This window comes from Botrytis deweyae, assembly GCF_014898535.1.
Source record: "Botrytis deweyae strain B1 chromosome Unknown BDEW_005, whole genome shotgun sequence".
Lineage (NCBI taxonomy): Eukaryota > Fungi > Ascomycota > Leotiomycetes > Helotiales > Sclerotiniaceae > Botrytis > Botrytis deweyae.
In genome coordinates this window covers 304,478-317,518 of record NW_024066212.1, presented here as the reverse complement: position 1 = coordinate 317,518, position 13,041 = coordinate 304,478, and the positions used below count along the sequence as shown (strand labels likewise).

The 13,041-nt window shown below is 43.4% G+C and overlaps 5 protein-coding genes across 5 annotated transcripts; 3 read left to right on the top strand and 2 right to left on the bottom strand.

The window, feature by feature from the left end:
- Window positions 1-117: 117 nt before the first annotated feature.
- EAE98_002747 (uncharacterized protein) lies at window positions 118-2,394 on the top strand (the record flags this gene model as incomplete). Its single annotated transcript, XM_038950367.1, has 6 exons — window positions 118-127; window positions 367-1,079; window positions 1,128-1,239; window positions 1,286-1,653; window positions 1,715-2,039; window positions 2,105-2,394. 6 exons carry the CDS (start codon window positions 118-120, stop codon window positions 2,392-2,394), a joined length of 1,818 nt encoding a protein of 605 aa, XP_038812896.1.
- Window positions 2,395-3,183: 789 nt separating this feature from the next.
- On the top strand, window positions 3,184-4,884 carry EAE98_002746 (uncharacterized protein; the record flags this gene model as incomplete). The annotated part of the gene is made up of 5 exons (XM_038950366.1): window positions 3,184-3,432; window positions 3,466-3,603; window positions 3,654-4,489; window positions 4,541-4,581; window positions 4,657-4,884. The coding sequence occupies 5 exons, from the start codon at window positions 3,184-3,186 to the stop codon at window positions 4,746-4,748; spliced, it is 1,356 nt and encodes a 451-aa protein (XP_038812895.1). The 3' UTR covers window positions 4,749-4,884.
- An 837-nt stretch (window positions 4,885-5,721) lies between these two features.
- EAE98_002745 (uncharacterized protein) lies at window positions 5,722-7,100 on the bottom strand (the record flags this gene model as incomplete). Its single annotated transcript, XM_038950365.1, has 6 exons — window positions 5,722-6,110; window positions 6,177-6,244; window positions 6,296-6,413; window positions 6,471-6,634; window positions 6,692-6,891; window positions 6,945-7,100. The coding sequence occupies 6 exons, from the start codon at window positions 7,098-7,100 to the stop codon at window positions 5,722-5,724; spliced, it is 1,095 nt and encodes a 364-aa protein (XP_038812894.1).
- Window positions 7,101-8,756: 1,656 nt separating this feature from the next.
- Window positions 8,757-11,113, bottom strand: EAE98_002744 (uncharacterized protein). The gene is made up of 5 exons (XM_038950364.1): window positions 10,549-11,113; window positions 10,356-10,498; window positions 9,494-10,305; window positions 9,092-9,447; window positions 8,757-9,038 (listed from the first exon to the last, which is right to left on the bottom strand). The coding sequence occupies exons 1-5, from the start codon at window positions 10,672-10,674 to the stop codon at window positions 8,907-8,909; spliced, it is 1,569 nt and encodes a 522-aa protein (XP_038812893.1). The 5' UTR covers window positions 10,675-11,113; the 3' UTR covers window positions 8,757-8,906.
- Window positions 11,114-11,907: 794 nt separating this feature from the next.
- EAE98_002743 (uncharacterized protein) lies at window positions 11,908-12,752 on the top strand (the record flags this gene model as incomplete). The annotated part of the gene is made up of 2 exons (XM_038950363.1): window positions 11,908-12,501; window positions 12,561-12,752. 2 exons carry the CDS (start codon window positions 11,908-11,910, stop codon window positions 12,750-12,752), a joined length of 786 nt encoding a protein of 261 aa, XP_038812892.1.
- Window positions 12,753-13,041: the final 289 nt, after the last annotated feature.

The window sequence follows — 13,041 nt, the reverse complement described above, 5'->3', positions numbered from 1 at the left end:
TACCTTGTTCTTTCTCGTCATTGTAACATCCAATGCAGGAACAAGAAAACTTCCCACATGGCTTTCATACAGGTGAATGTAACCCAAGATATAAAACATCAATTATGGGGGCCTACAATGGCTCTAGGTACATCAGATTTCACCAAAAGTTCTCATAAATGATTTCTTCTATGCACAGAAGCTTCCACCTGTGCATAGGACTATTTGAAACATCATACGAATGTCCATCGCGTCTTGACTTCCCTTAGAATCCTCGCTTCCCTCGAATTGCCACTTCGTGGTGCGGTGATGATATCCAGTGCATAGTGGTTTGTGTTATTCTCATTGTATTCTATGGGAGTCTGTTGCTAACAGTTGATGTGATAGTTTATGCTATGGCGGCTTCCAGTAGATCATCATCGTATTACGATGATATGAGCAACGAGCTCTATTCTTCGAGTTTTGATGACTATCAAAATGATATCAATGAGTCTCTAGACTTTAATCATGTCTCATCTACGGACTTCTACCTCGGCCCTGAAATGTTCTTGATCTCTCAGATGCTTGGAGAACAACCATATTCATCCCAGTATGAGTTTGTCGGTATCACATCAAATTACGAATCATTTCAACGTTTGCAACCTAGCTCTGGGTCAACCAGTACTGAAGCCGATGTCCAAGAGCAGTCTTTGCCCAGATCACTTGGTGGAATTTACGGACAAATGACCACAGAGTATCGTGAAGTCTCAGAAGAATCGCTAAATCAATACCCAATCGGAGAGACGTATCGTGAAGATGATAACAGTGAAAATATAGAGTATTCCCGCAAGAAACGGAGACCTTCTCAAAATGAACAGGCACGAGCACCAAGTACACCACAATCGAATGTGTTCAAGCTAGATTTAAGGACGCCATCAATTTCCTGGGCAGGATCGCAACCCATAGCATCACAAGAATCTTTGAGCTCGGTTTTCGAGGTCAATATGAGTCAGCAACCGAAGCGCAAAGCTCGGAGTGCCTTTACACCACAAGGAAAGAAGAAAGTGGAAGCGGTGAGAAGCGTTGGTGCTTGCATTCAATGCAAATTCAGAAAACGAACTGTAAGTTGGTCTAAACACTGCGTTGGGTCTTTCAACTGACAAGCGTAGTGCGGGACAAATGAGCCTTGTATGTTATGCATTCGACGTGCTGGTAGTTTGGAGTCTGCGGCATCTTTATGTACCAGAGAATCTCCATTTGTTGAGCTCTCAATAAGTGAATGTGAGTATTCCACTTTCTTGAAAAGCCCAAGATACTGATCTCACAGTCTACTCTAGCAAACTACTCCCACTGATAACAGATTTCGATGTTGATTTCTCAAGCGTAGAAGGTCAACAGAAAACTATCAAGATTGACGGAAAGGGCCCTGCCTCTTTCCCTTTGTATCTCGATGTTATCGAGATACAATCGTCGTTCTTAGCTGAGAATTTACTAAAAGAAGTTCGTCGAATGACCAGACTTAATACTAGAGTTCCGGATCAGTTAGATATCATAACTGTTCTCAATCAGAGACTCTTCTCATCTAAAGAGCTCGAAGAATGGGTCATGAATTACACTGATGGGAACAAAATTGACAACGTTAATTCCACCTCTTTTCTGTTCGGGGTTGTGTATGTTAAGGAAAGGCTGCCTCATGTAAGTTTGATAATCCAATTCAATGCATCGATTTATTCCACATGTCACTAAATAAGAGAAGGCAGATCTAGTAGAGAATACAACCAAGCTCATAGCATTTAGCTACATGCTCTGCAAAGGATTGAGAATTACAACGCCTGCAGGCCAGCAAGATGAGGCTGCTCGATATCCCGTACTACGAGCACAGCTCGAGACAAACCTCTTTAATCTTCTCCGCCACACCGAAAAGCTTGTTTACGATGAACTTCAACGTCTAGTCTTCAAAACCTCTGGACAATTACCGAAGGACGCGATTGTTCCTGTGGCACTAGTACTCTGGTTACTTACCCGATTGCAAAGTTTGAAAGCGAGCCATATCATAAGTTTGAGTGATCAGAACAGTTCTCGTGCGTGTCCTTTCATAATATGATTTCCAATCTATTCTGCTTAAAGAGGTACTAATGTTTCAAAGGATCTTTAGGAACGTCATCAACGGCTGCATCTCGTCAAAAGCATGTTCTTAACCTCCTTATAAGCGTTTTCACCGCACTATTTAGATCATCATTCCCATTACTCATGAACTTTGAAGACAAATGCAACAGAGACCTACTGGGGGGAAATGAGGATTTAATACAACTATCTAAGAAACTGAGGAGAGATCTGATAGAGTTTAAAAGAAGCGGCCATTTAAAAGCTTCGACTTGGAACCAAGGGTTTTTGGAAGAGCAAGTGGGTAGATTGAGAGACTTATTGACAGGGTAGATCATGCGGGACTCGGGGAATAGATCCAGAAAGGACTTGTAAAGAACTGTAAGAGATTTGGGAAATTGGGTTATATTTGGGGAGGCGTTTTCTGGTTGATTCGCTGGATGGGTTTTTACAAGGTAATGAACGATTGACATCAAAAAGAATAAGATGATGACGTTACGACTGTACAAATACTAGGGATATACGGCACAGTTCAGAATTACGTGAGATACTTGGGATGATTTAGGACAGTGATATTTGCTTTTCAGGCAACACCATTCAAGGATTGATGGTTGATGCAGCCACATTCGAAACCAAGAGTCATCCAGATCTCCTTTTTGCCATTCGCATTCGATTTGCTACGCGATGTTATAATCTAAAATTCCGAAGTGCACTTAGACTTACTGTCATACCCGAAACTGAGCAGAGAACTGATCGGATGTGGGCCTCTTAAGACGAATAAGCTTATACGGCCTAAGACCGACGATGCTTCCCGAATTAAAGAGGATATCCGTCATATATACCGGCAAAGTGCCTTGCTATACTTGCGTTCAGTCGCACAGTATTGATATTCACGATTGGTGAAGAAAGATAAATCGTTTTTGTCAAAAGCACAATGGGATATTTACGAGGGTTATTACATATTCACGGGTCATCATGCAGATCACGACAGACATGCCGAGGTTCAAAAAGAAGTCTCATTATATTGAATATTAGCACTTCCTTTGTTTCAGAAGAACCATACCTATTCATCTTCTCGACCACATATTATATATTATTCAGCGCTGTTGATAAATCCATACAATGTCTATTCCATTCACAACTGCAAAACGCCTCTCATCACCATCTGAAGACAGCGCACATGAGCCATTTGGCTGTCCAACTCCATATGCAGAGCCACTGTGGTATTCCCGAAACGTGTCACCCCATTACACTAGTTCACATCGCAAACTTCGCGCTGCAGTGCGCAAATATGTCGATGAAGAAATCTTGCCGTATGCCTTCGATTGGGAATCGGCAGGCAAAGTACCAGATTCGGCACGTGTCGTCCCCGTGACTTTATGACTCCACTAACGAATCTAGCAGGCATGGCGACGACATGCGGAATTAGGATATCTAGCTTTAAGTACGGGACTGTCGGATGTAAAACTACCGGGAGATATCAAGCCTGAGGAGTGGGACTCGTGGCACACTTTGATTGTTACGGATGAGTTGTCGCGTGTCGTAAGATCGCGCTTCGGTTTCTGAGCTGTCTTCACACTGACGCGATTTAGGCATATACTGGTGTGCTATGGGGTCTTGGCGGAGGCAATGGAATTGGAGTACCCCCAATAGTCAATTTTGGGACGGAAGAACAAAAAGCTAAATTTTTACCTGGTGTTGCAAACGGCAGCATAAGATTTTGTCTTGGCATCACGGAACCTGATGCTGGATCCGACGTAGCAAATATTAAAACCACTGCTGTACGGAGCAGCGACCATTATATCGTCAATGGCTCAAAGAAATGGATCACAAACGCTATTTGGGCGGATTATGTCACCACGGCAGTTCGCACCGGAGGCTCAGGGGCAACTGGTATATCGCTTCTCATCATCCCGTTGAAAGCTGACGGAGTCTCTCGAAGGACAATGCATAATTCGGGAGTCGGAGCATCCGGCAGCACATTTATTACTTTTGATGATGTTAAAGTCCCCATTGAGAACCTTCTACATAAAGAAAATCGCGGATTTGAAGTCATCATGTCCAATTTCAATGCTGAGCGCAAAAGCATTGCCTCGTCGGCCATTCGATTAAGTAGAGTATGTGCTGAAGATGCATGGAAACATGCTCGTACGCGTGAGACATTTGGAAAGAAATTGATTGAGAATCCGGTGATTCGAGCGAAATTCGTGAAGATGGGAAGAATGATCGAACCCGCGCAAGCATTTCTAGAGCAGTTGACTTGGTTGATTGAATTGAGTAGGAAGAATGGCGAAGAATACGATGTGAGGATTGGAGGTATGACGGCTATGTTGAAGGTTGTAAGTACGAGGTGCCTCGAGAAATGTGTAAGGGAGGCTCAACAAATCATGGGTGGATTGGGCTATGCTCGAGGTGGGAAAGGTGGCAGGTAGGTTGGTTCAAATACGCAAGGGTAATAGCCTACTGATGGTGTCTATAGAATCGAGGCCATCTCGAGGGATGTGAGAGTTATGGCAGTTGGTAAGTACTGATTGTCTGGCCAGAACATCAGACTTGTTATTTCTTTTTGGGTGGTAATCATGCTAATACCTGCAGGGGGTGGGAGTGAGGAAATTATGAGCGAGCTCGCGATCAAAGAAGAAGTTAAAGATCTGAAGAGATACTCAAGTACTCTTAGCAAACTTTGAACCCTTCTCAAGATCGTAAAAAGAAAGAATGCATATTTGAATAAACTAGACTACACTATCTATTGTTTGGACAACCCCGGGTGAAGGAAAATTAGTCTTCAAAATACTATTTGGAATTTAAAACGACTATATTCCATCGATTTCGGTCTTAGCTGACACTCACGCGATTGTTCGTATCTTGATGAATAGATTGCATTGGATCTTTTGTTGGAATAGGCCTAGATTCTCCAGCAATGTCGATCCTTTCCAATATTCGCTTAGACTCTTTAGGATAGTCTGAGGAGAGGCGTTCTTGAAGTTTGATAGTCTAGAGCTACAAAAAGCCGATAGTCTCGGATCAAGTTGACTTGCATTAGTATTGCATAAGAGTACGAACATATATGTAAGTACTTGTACAGCGGTGATCTTTATCTCACTATTATGTCGAGCACAATCGGTTGCCAAAAAAATCTTATTTGCCTCAGATCCATATTCAAATACCCTAAGAAAAAGATCGTCGTCGAGTTGTGTCACTTTTGAGGCTGTTTCTGCTAGATAGCCACGAGCTGTGGTGAGGAGTGATAGAAAGTTCGCGGCTGAGAAATAATTGAGCGCGCTTGTGTTGTTTTCAGTAGATGTAGCGGACACGCCTTTACATACACTTTCGAGTACTTTCAGAGAGCATATATTGTTGATAAAAAACTGAATAATTTTTAAAACATCCTTATCTCGGAAATTGAGGCGAATTTCATCTGGCTATTAAGGTTCTATACAAATTGATGAAAACAATTGGCCTTGAGCCCCTTCAAATACTTTTACAAACCCTACCATAAACACCAAAAGCTTACAGGATCTTTCGGAGCTGATGTACATCATACTAATTCAGTCTGAGAATCAAAAGCCGTCCCTTAAATCGACCGTACTAATCACAAATTGGTATCTTTCCCATATCCAAACAATATCATTTCAAAGCAGTAACTATCCAATTGCTCGACTAGACATGTTGCTTACCGCTAGTCGCACTCATCCCATCCTCATATGTAACCGTAACCTCACGGTGGCGCTGAATTCCACCTTCTTTCAGATCATCTGCTGTTGGTGGTGCGAGAATGCAAGTATCGCTATCAGTGTCATTGTCTATGCCTCCTCGAGTTACTTCAACGTCGTAATGAGTTGCCTCCTTGTTGCCACATTTCAAAGATTTCAGATTATATTCGCCAGCGCCAGACTTCTGGTTGTCGAAATCGTAGTTTTGATAAGGTCCGCCTGTTGAACTGCCTCCTGTAATCCGGTTATAGAGGGGTCGAAGGGCAGGAATAGTGACGCAGATAACAGTAGCACAAAGCTCGGACATAGTCCACATGACGGAATCACTAACAGCATCTGCAGAGGCAATTAGCATCAATAAAAAGAGTACATCTAGGTTTGAATGTGGAAGAAGACACTCACATAGATAGTCATCAGTCTCCATAAGAGCATCTAAGGTTGTAGTGCGGACTACACCACATACACCAGCACTAATCGAAGGTTAATACAAATGTCGCGAGGGAACGTTGACCAAAACTCACATAACACCCAAACTCAAAGAAACACAGATGGTGATCTTTTCTTTTTTTTTCATATTGAGACCCCAGATGACGACCCAAGGAAACCCCGCAAGGAAGAAGTCCATTGCTGCAGACCAAGCTTGGAGGAAGTGTTAGCTTTTCTACTGATATGATTACTGTTGACGAAAAAACCTACAGCACATAACTTTTGCAATGACAGTCAAACTCAGCGTACATGTACCCTTAACTGTAGGATCCCAGATAGACTGAACTGGAGTACATTGCGCAAACACAGCGATAGCCAGCAGGAAACTCAATACCAGGATAGTCAGGATCCAAAAGTAGAGCAATATTTTATGCCTGATGCTCAGTCAGTCTCCATTCTGTGTTGATCCATCGTCAAGGAGTGCAACTCACCAAGTTTGGTTGACGATTCGTAATAAAAAGACCGCTACAGCGCACTTGCTTATTCCCATCGCAACTGCAATGATAAACTGGCCTATTAGAAGCCATAATATGCCATGAGAATTATCCGTAAGAGTCAATGCTGACGCGTGTGTTCCCATGCCATATGATACTGAGCGTGAAATGCATGCCGCGAAAGCTGTCATTAAAGCCTAGACGAAATCATTAGGTCTGCAATGTAGAAGTCCTGTATCCTGTAGCTTACCCAGCTAAGTATCAAAAGATAATCATCTACACCTGGCGCGCCACCGATGAATTTGCGCGTATACAACCGGAGACTGATAAAGCCAAACGAAAGGACGACTTCCATCCACAGGACGCCGAGCAATTGCTGGCCCTTCTCTGTGAGCGGAACTGTCATTCTGAAGATCAAGAGTTCTTTGGTTGTATTTTGGTAGGTTGCTATGCACAGAGTCGTTTCTTCACCGTTTGGGACCCACCACTATTAGTAAAGAAAAGAGGACGTACTTGATGGTCTTGGGAGAATTATAATGGCTCCTGTGTATATATGATGCCATGCCCAAGACAAGCTGGGATGGCTCAAGCCAGCATTGAATTTACTTTTTCAGACGTTACAGCCCCTGGAAGATTACCTTTGCAGCAAAAGCAACCTGGAACTATCATCACCAAAAAGAGTAACTGTGAATTCTAGCGAACTTGCTTCAGTAACTTTCAAAACTACAGTACTTGGCCAAGTACTCCGGGGAAAACGAACACAGGATTTGTGAGAATATCATGAGCGACATCCCGTAATTGCTCTATCAAAGTGGGATAATATTGAAGATCTTCTATCATCTGTGGAACTCTTCTTGATGTTGCATGATGCGACTGCATGGAGTTGCAGCAGACCTATTAAGAAAACAGCCTAGGAGTCGAGGAGTGTAATTGAGATCGTCGAACATTTCGTGTGTTTTATTCAATCCATCTATTTGGCAAACTTTAAGAAACGAGTTTTATCCTAAACTACTCCGTAGACAACAAGAAGACCCACTGCAAACTATCCACTCAATGACTAGGCATCTGGCGGCCTAAGACTATATTGGGATGGGGATTAAGCTTGTTAAATCATTTGCACGCATCGACTTGCTTTTTTTACAATCGAGATGATGCCGCGGCCTCGCTTGGAAGACCCTATTCGTGGGCCATTGTGACTGGGATAGAGATCTGCGGATCTTCAACAACAAAACGCCTCTGACTGAATCAGAAATGCGACTAGTGAAGCTTAGGAGATGCAATAACATACATAATTATGGTGAAATTAGCGCGGGTTTTCTGCTCTAATCTTTTCCACTATTGACGTTCGAAATGAATTGTTTTGTTTCCTTTAACATCGGTGAAGCATAGACTTTGAGATGAAAAGAAGTAAAATTTTCATAATTCAGGTCGTACGTCGTGCAGATGCGTTGCTCGGATAATCATTGATACAGGCAGGGGGAGTTGAGCCTGGAAGTGGGCCGCGGCAGCTCGGTCGGCCCCACGTGCCCGCCTCCCTGTCGGTAGTACAAAAGTCATGTGGAGACTAGTGAGTAAAATGGAATAACTTGGCAGCGGGCACTAGAATTATGATTCGACATTGACAGAAATTTTCATCCTGAATCCTAGTAGGCCCCGGATTTGCAGAATCCAGATAGCTGGCCCACGAGGCCAGAACCATTTGATACTCATATCTCTCCTTCCAACATGTAAACAGATAGCTACCTACGTAAGGACGATCAGTGCCTTTTTGTTGAAAATCAAAGAGTCCTCACCTCGCCTATTCTTTGGAAATGATAACATTGAGTTTGGATATCCATACTTCTGTAACGGCGAAAGGTGGATCAGATTTACAACTAAATTTTTAAAGTTTGATAAAAGCTTTTAATATAGGGCGTGTTGGTGCGTTTGAGGCTTAGAAGCTGCGTTACCTTGGTACTCGAAAAAACTTTGAAAAGAGGAAATGACGCCCGCACTGTCTGCAAAACAATTGCACAAATTTTATAGATCACATAAAAGAAAACTCGAAGGCGCAAGAGGAACGCAAGTTGTCAATGTTTATATAATTATTACCAAGTCATTAAAATTGTTTTCATTGTTTTTCTGTCCGTCAAAAAAATCATGCTCTAGGCGTTGAAATTGGTCAAGTCCGCACCAAGAGCATTCCTCGAATATTATGAGGTTTAACGAAGCTTTAGACTGCAGATTCTTTCCTTGAGGGGTCTGATGTTGTCGATTCAGTCTCGTTGTACAGAGCATCCTTGAGCTCTAACTCGACCTTTTCACCAAATGTAACATTGATCTCCTCTAATGTCAGACCCATTGTCTGTAAAAGTCATTAGTAAGGGGAACATGCAAAGTAGCCGATGGAATTATTACCTCTGGGAACCAGATGACAATCATAATGGTAGTGACAACAGTCACGCAAATGAGAATCATATAGAACTTCCATCCGATGTTGTTCAAGCCAACAGAGACAGGGGCACTATACGCGATGGCATTTCCGAAGAAACTGAGATATGTGATGGTGGATCCTTCACTACGGAGATGGGTTGGCCAGATTTCAGAGCCGTAAACGTAAGAAGTACATTCGATCGTCGAAGTGAAGAAGGCACCCATGATGAAATAGAGAGCAACAAGCGCTCTGACACCAGGGCCTGCAGGTGTACCGAGATAGTTCTTGACCAATGCAGCCATTGTGCTAAGAATAGCAGCCATTCCGAAACCACCAACGACTAAATGAGGTTAGCAAGGACCATTGAGTAGTTTGAGCTAACTCACTCAAAAGCTTTCGTCTTCCAATGCGGTCCAAAAGAACAACGTTGATACCGCATCCAATAACAGCGCAAACAGACCAGACAATACCAAGCCCTAATTGAACAACAGTACCAAACCCGAGACCTGCCATAAATGTGGGGATGAGATTTGCGATTGCAGTTATACCAGTTCCTTGACCCATAGTCCAGAGAATGATCGAAATAAAGGCGCGCTTTCTGAGATGCGGGGTAGAGAAGATATAGATGAAGCCTTTGGGTAGAGATTTCTCGGTGTCTACTTGAGCTCTGATCTGAACTGCTTCAGCACGAGCTAAAGTGTTATAAGGGTCTGCTTTGGTCTTGTGCAAGTATTCCAAAACTTGCTTGGCCTCTGCGTCTCTTCCTTTCTCCATCAACCATCTTGGGGATTCGGGTAGATACCAGAGAGACACTAGGAGAAGACAAGCAACTCCACAGAGTACAATGAAGACCAATCTCCATTGATATTCGGCTTCGACAAAATTGAATCCCAAGGCGCAAACTGCAGCCATGATATACGCGGTAACGATACCAACACCTTGAAGTCCAACAAGCATGCCGCGGTTGTGAGGAGGAGCAACTTCACTCATGTAAACTGGAGAGTTGGCAAGAACCATGCCTGCACCAACACCGGTAAGAACACGGCCTGCAATAAACATAGCAACGTTGACAGCTCCAGCTGAGATAGCAGCAGCAAAAATCACGATACCTGCGGCCACTGCATTGGCAATACGTCGCCCGAACTTGTTGGATATTGGGGCTTGTAGCAGAGAGCCAACCATAGCACCACCTAAGAATCTTTTGGAGTCAATCAGCGGAGGAAAAGACAAAGCAGTTGTTTCACTTACCCTCCAAGCATTGCATCTGTGAGCTGTAGAGCCTGAGAGTTTGTCAAAAATTTGGCGATGAATGTCGGCTGAGCAACTGTGCCAGAGATTGCGTTGGCAGCAAAACCATAAAGAAAACCACCAAGACAAGCCGTCACCAAGACCTGAAAATCATCAGTAATTGTAAATTTCCAGAAGAAGCATTGTTCCAAACCATAACGTTGACAAAACTTGTGTGTCTTGGGATGTCAACTCCATCTCCCTGGCTGGAATTGCCCCTCTCCGAAGATTGCTTCTCTTCAGTCTGGGGCACAGGTGCCTTAACCTCTACTTCTGCCATATTGAAAATCGTATGAAAAATTTCTTGAGGCGACAATCAGAAAGAGAAATGGTTGGTCGCAAGTTAGGTCACAGTCTCGTCTGAAATAACAGCAATACTCAAGCCAAGTGCGAGCGAGCTTATAATAAATCAATTAACTTCGAGATGACTGGATAAATTCATAGCTAATACACCTCGTGGGACCAGGGATTATCCTCCCGATAAAGACCAAATACAGCACTCGCCGACGCTACTTGCGAATCTTTGCTGACTTCCAAAGTATATTTCTCCGAATTTTGGCTAGGGGTTCGCGGCAAGTATCAAATTGGTCTCCGCGAGGTAAACATGAGGTTAGATCGAGCCATATACACCACATGTTGCAAGGGTCATAAGTTGCCATCGATTGATATTTGCCAGGCCCATCTTGTTAATATTCAGCCTGGTGTCAGACATACTGCATAGGCGTCGGAAAACTTTTCCATAGAATGACTTCGGACGAACTTCGTCAAGTGCCATTCAGCTCCAGCCTAGCAGCACTACTGGATTGCGGTTATTGGAAGTATGAAGTTGCCACATCAAAGTTTCCCGTCATTTTCACAGATCGTCCTGAAATGGCACCAGCTTAGCATTGAAAATCCAGACGCTCGGCCTACCCCAGAACCTGCAGAATTAGCTTCATTCTTTGCCCCGCCGTCAAATTTTCTTGGCAAACGTGTAAAGTTAGATAAGATGTGACAAGGATTGACTAAACCATCTATGACTGTAGATTTTCTTTCGCGTAAATGTAAAGCTCGATTTCGATATGTCACAAAAGCTCTGTTGCAGATTCGGAAGTGACAGTCTTTTTTAAACTGTAAGGAGTGGTGTGGGTCATGGCCTACAGGTTTGCCGGCATATAATCGAGACTGATAAGGTGGGGATTGTGATCAATCAAATGTACACCGCTAAAATAGTTTTCGCAGTGGATAAAGATGTCAGAGCTTCAGCAGCCAGCGCCACCACCAATCATTCGGCTTTCCACACAATCGGAGGCTTCATAACTCGCTTGATATGTTATATTGTCTCACTTGCAGCTCCTACGTGATTTACGAGGTCAATTAAATCTACTTGGTTGGCCATAAACGTGCAGCAGTGATATCTCCTATATCATACTATTGTTGCTCTGGCCAAATTCACTCCAAAGAAATACACACTTTCAATTCAACTCGAGTCAGTCCCCGTACTTTATACATTTTAATTTACATCACCCGCAAAATGGAAGTTCCAGAGGCTGCCGTCTACCCTGTCCTGAAAGGCAAGGTTGCAATCATAACCGGCGGTTCACAAGGCATGGGAAAGGCTACAGCATCAGTCTTTCTACGAGCTGGTGCTCAAGTGGTCATTGCCGATGTGAAAGTAGTCGAGGGTCAAGCAACCGAGAAAGAGTTGTCGCAGTTTGGGGACATCATATTTGTGCGATGCGACATCTCCAAGTCGGCGGACGTTCAAAATCTCATCGCGGTAACAGTCGAGAAATTCGGCAAGCTCGATGTAGCTGTTAACAACGCTGCTCTCACGCCAGACAGAACACAGCTTATCAATTTTGATGAAGACTACTGGAATACTCTCGTGGGAATCAACCTCACTGGAACAGCTCTATGTTGCAAGTATGAAATGCAACAGATGGCAAAACAGGGCACCAAAGGCTCTATCGTCAATATTGCATCTATCAACGCTTTTAGGCCACAACCAAACATGCCTGCTTATACAGCAACGAAACATGCTATCATTGGTTTGACTAAACATGCCTCTGTGGAGGGAGGGCCAAAGGGGATCCGGGTGAATGCCGTTGCACCGGGTGCTATCTTTGTGAGTTTACCACTATGTTGCAATAATATAGCATTTCAACGAAACTAACGCAAAAGCAGAGTGATATGTCAGCCGCAGCATTGGAGATTCTGGGAACTACCATGGAAGAGTTTGCCCCAACGGTCAGCAACTTGCATCGTTTCGGAATGGCTCATGAAGTCGCACAAGCCTCGTTGTGGCTCTCGTCAGATAATTCCTCATATGTCACTGGTGTTTGTTTACCCGTAGATGGAGGATATTTGGCGAAGTAAACTAGGATATTGGTTGCCCGTATCAACTGAAAGAATAGAAAATGATCATAAGGGCATAATCACTTGCCAAGACTACTCGCATTCTCTCGACAGTGACATCGCTCAGTACATAATTTCGAACTCGTAAATTTTGACTGATTTGCAATTGATTGTCAATTGTCCGTCTCATTGTCATCTGAAATCTTGCCACGTTTTGTGCTAGCATGCCGTATGACAACCCAGAAAGATCTCAACTAAAAGACTGAAATTCACGTGGCTGTAAAGCTGAGCACATAAATCAACTCTTCCA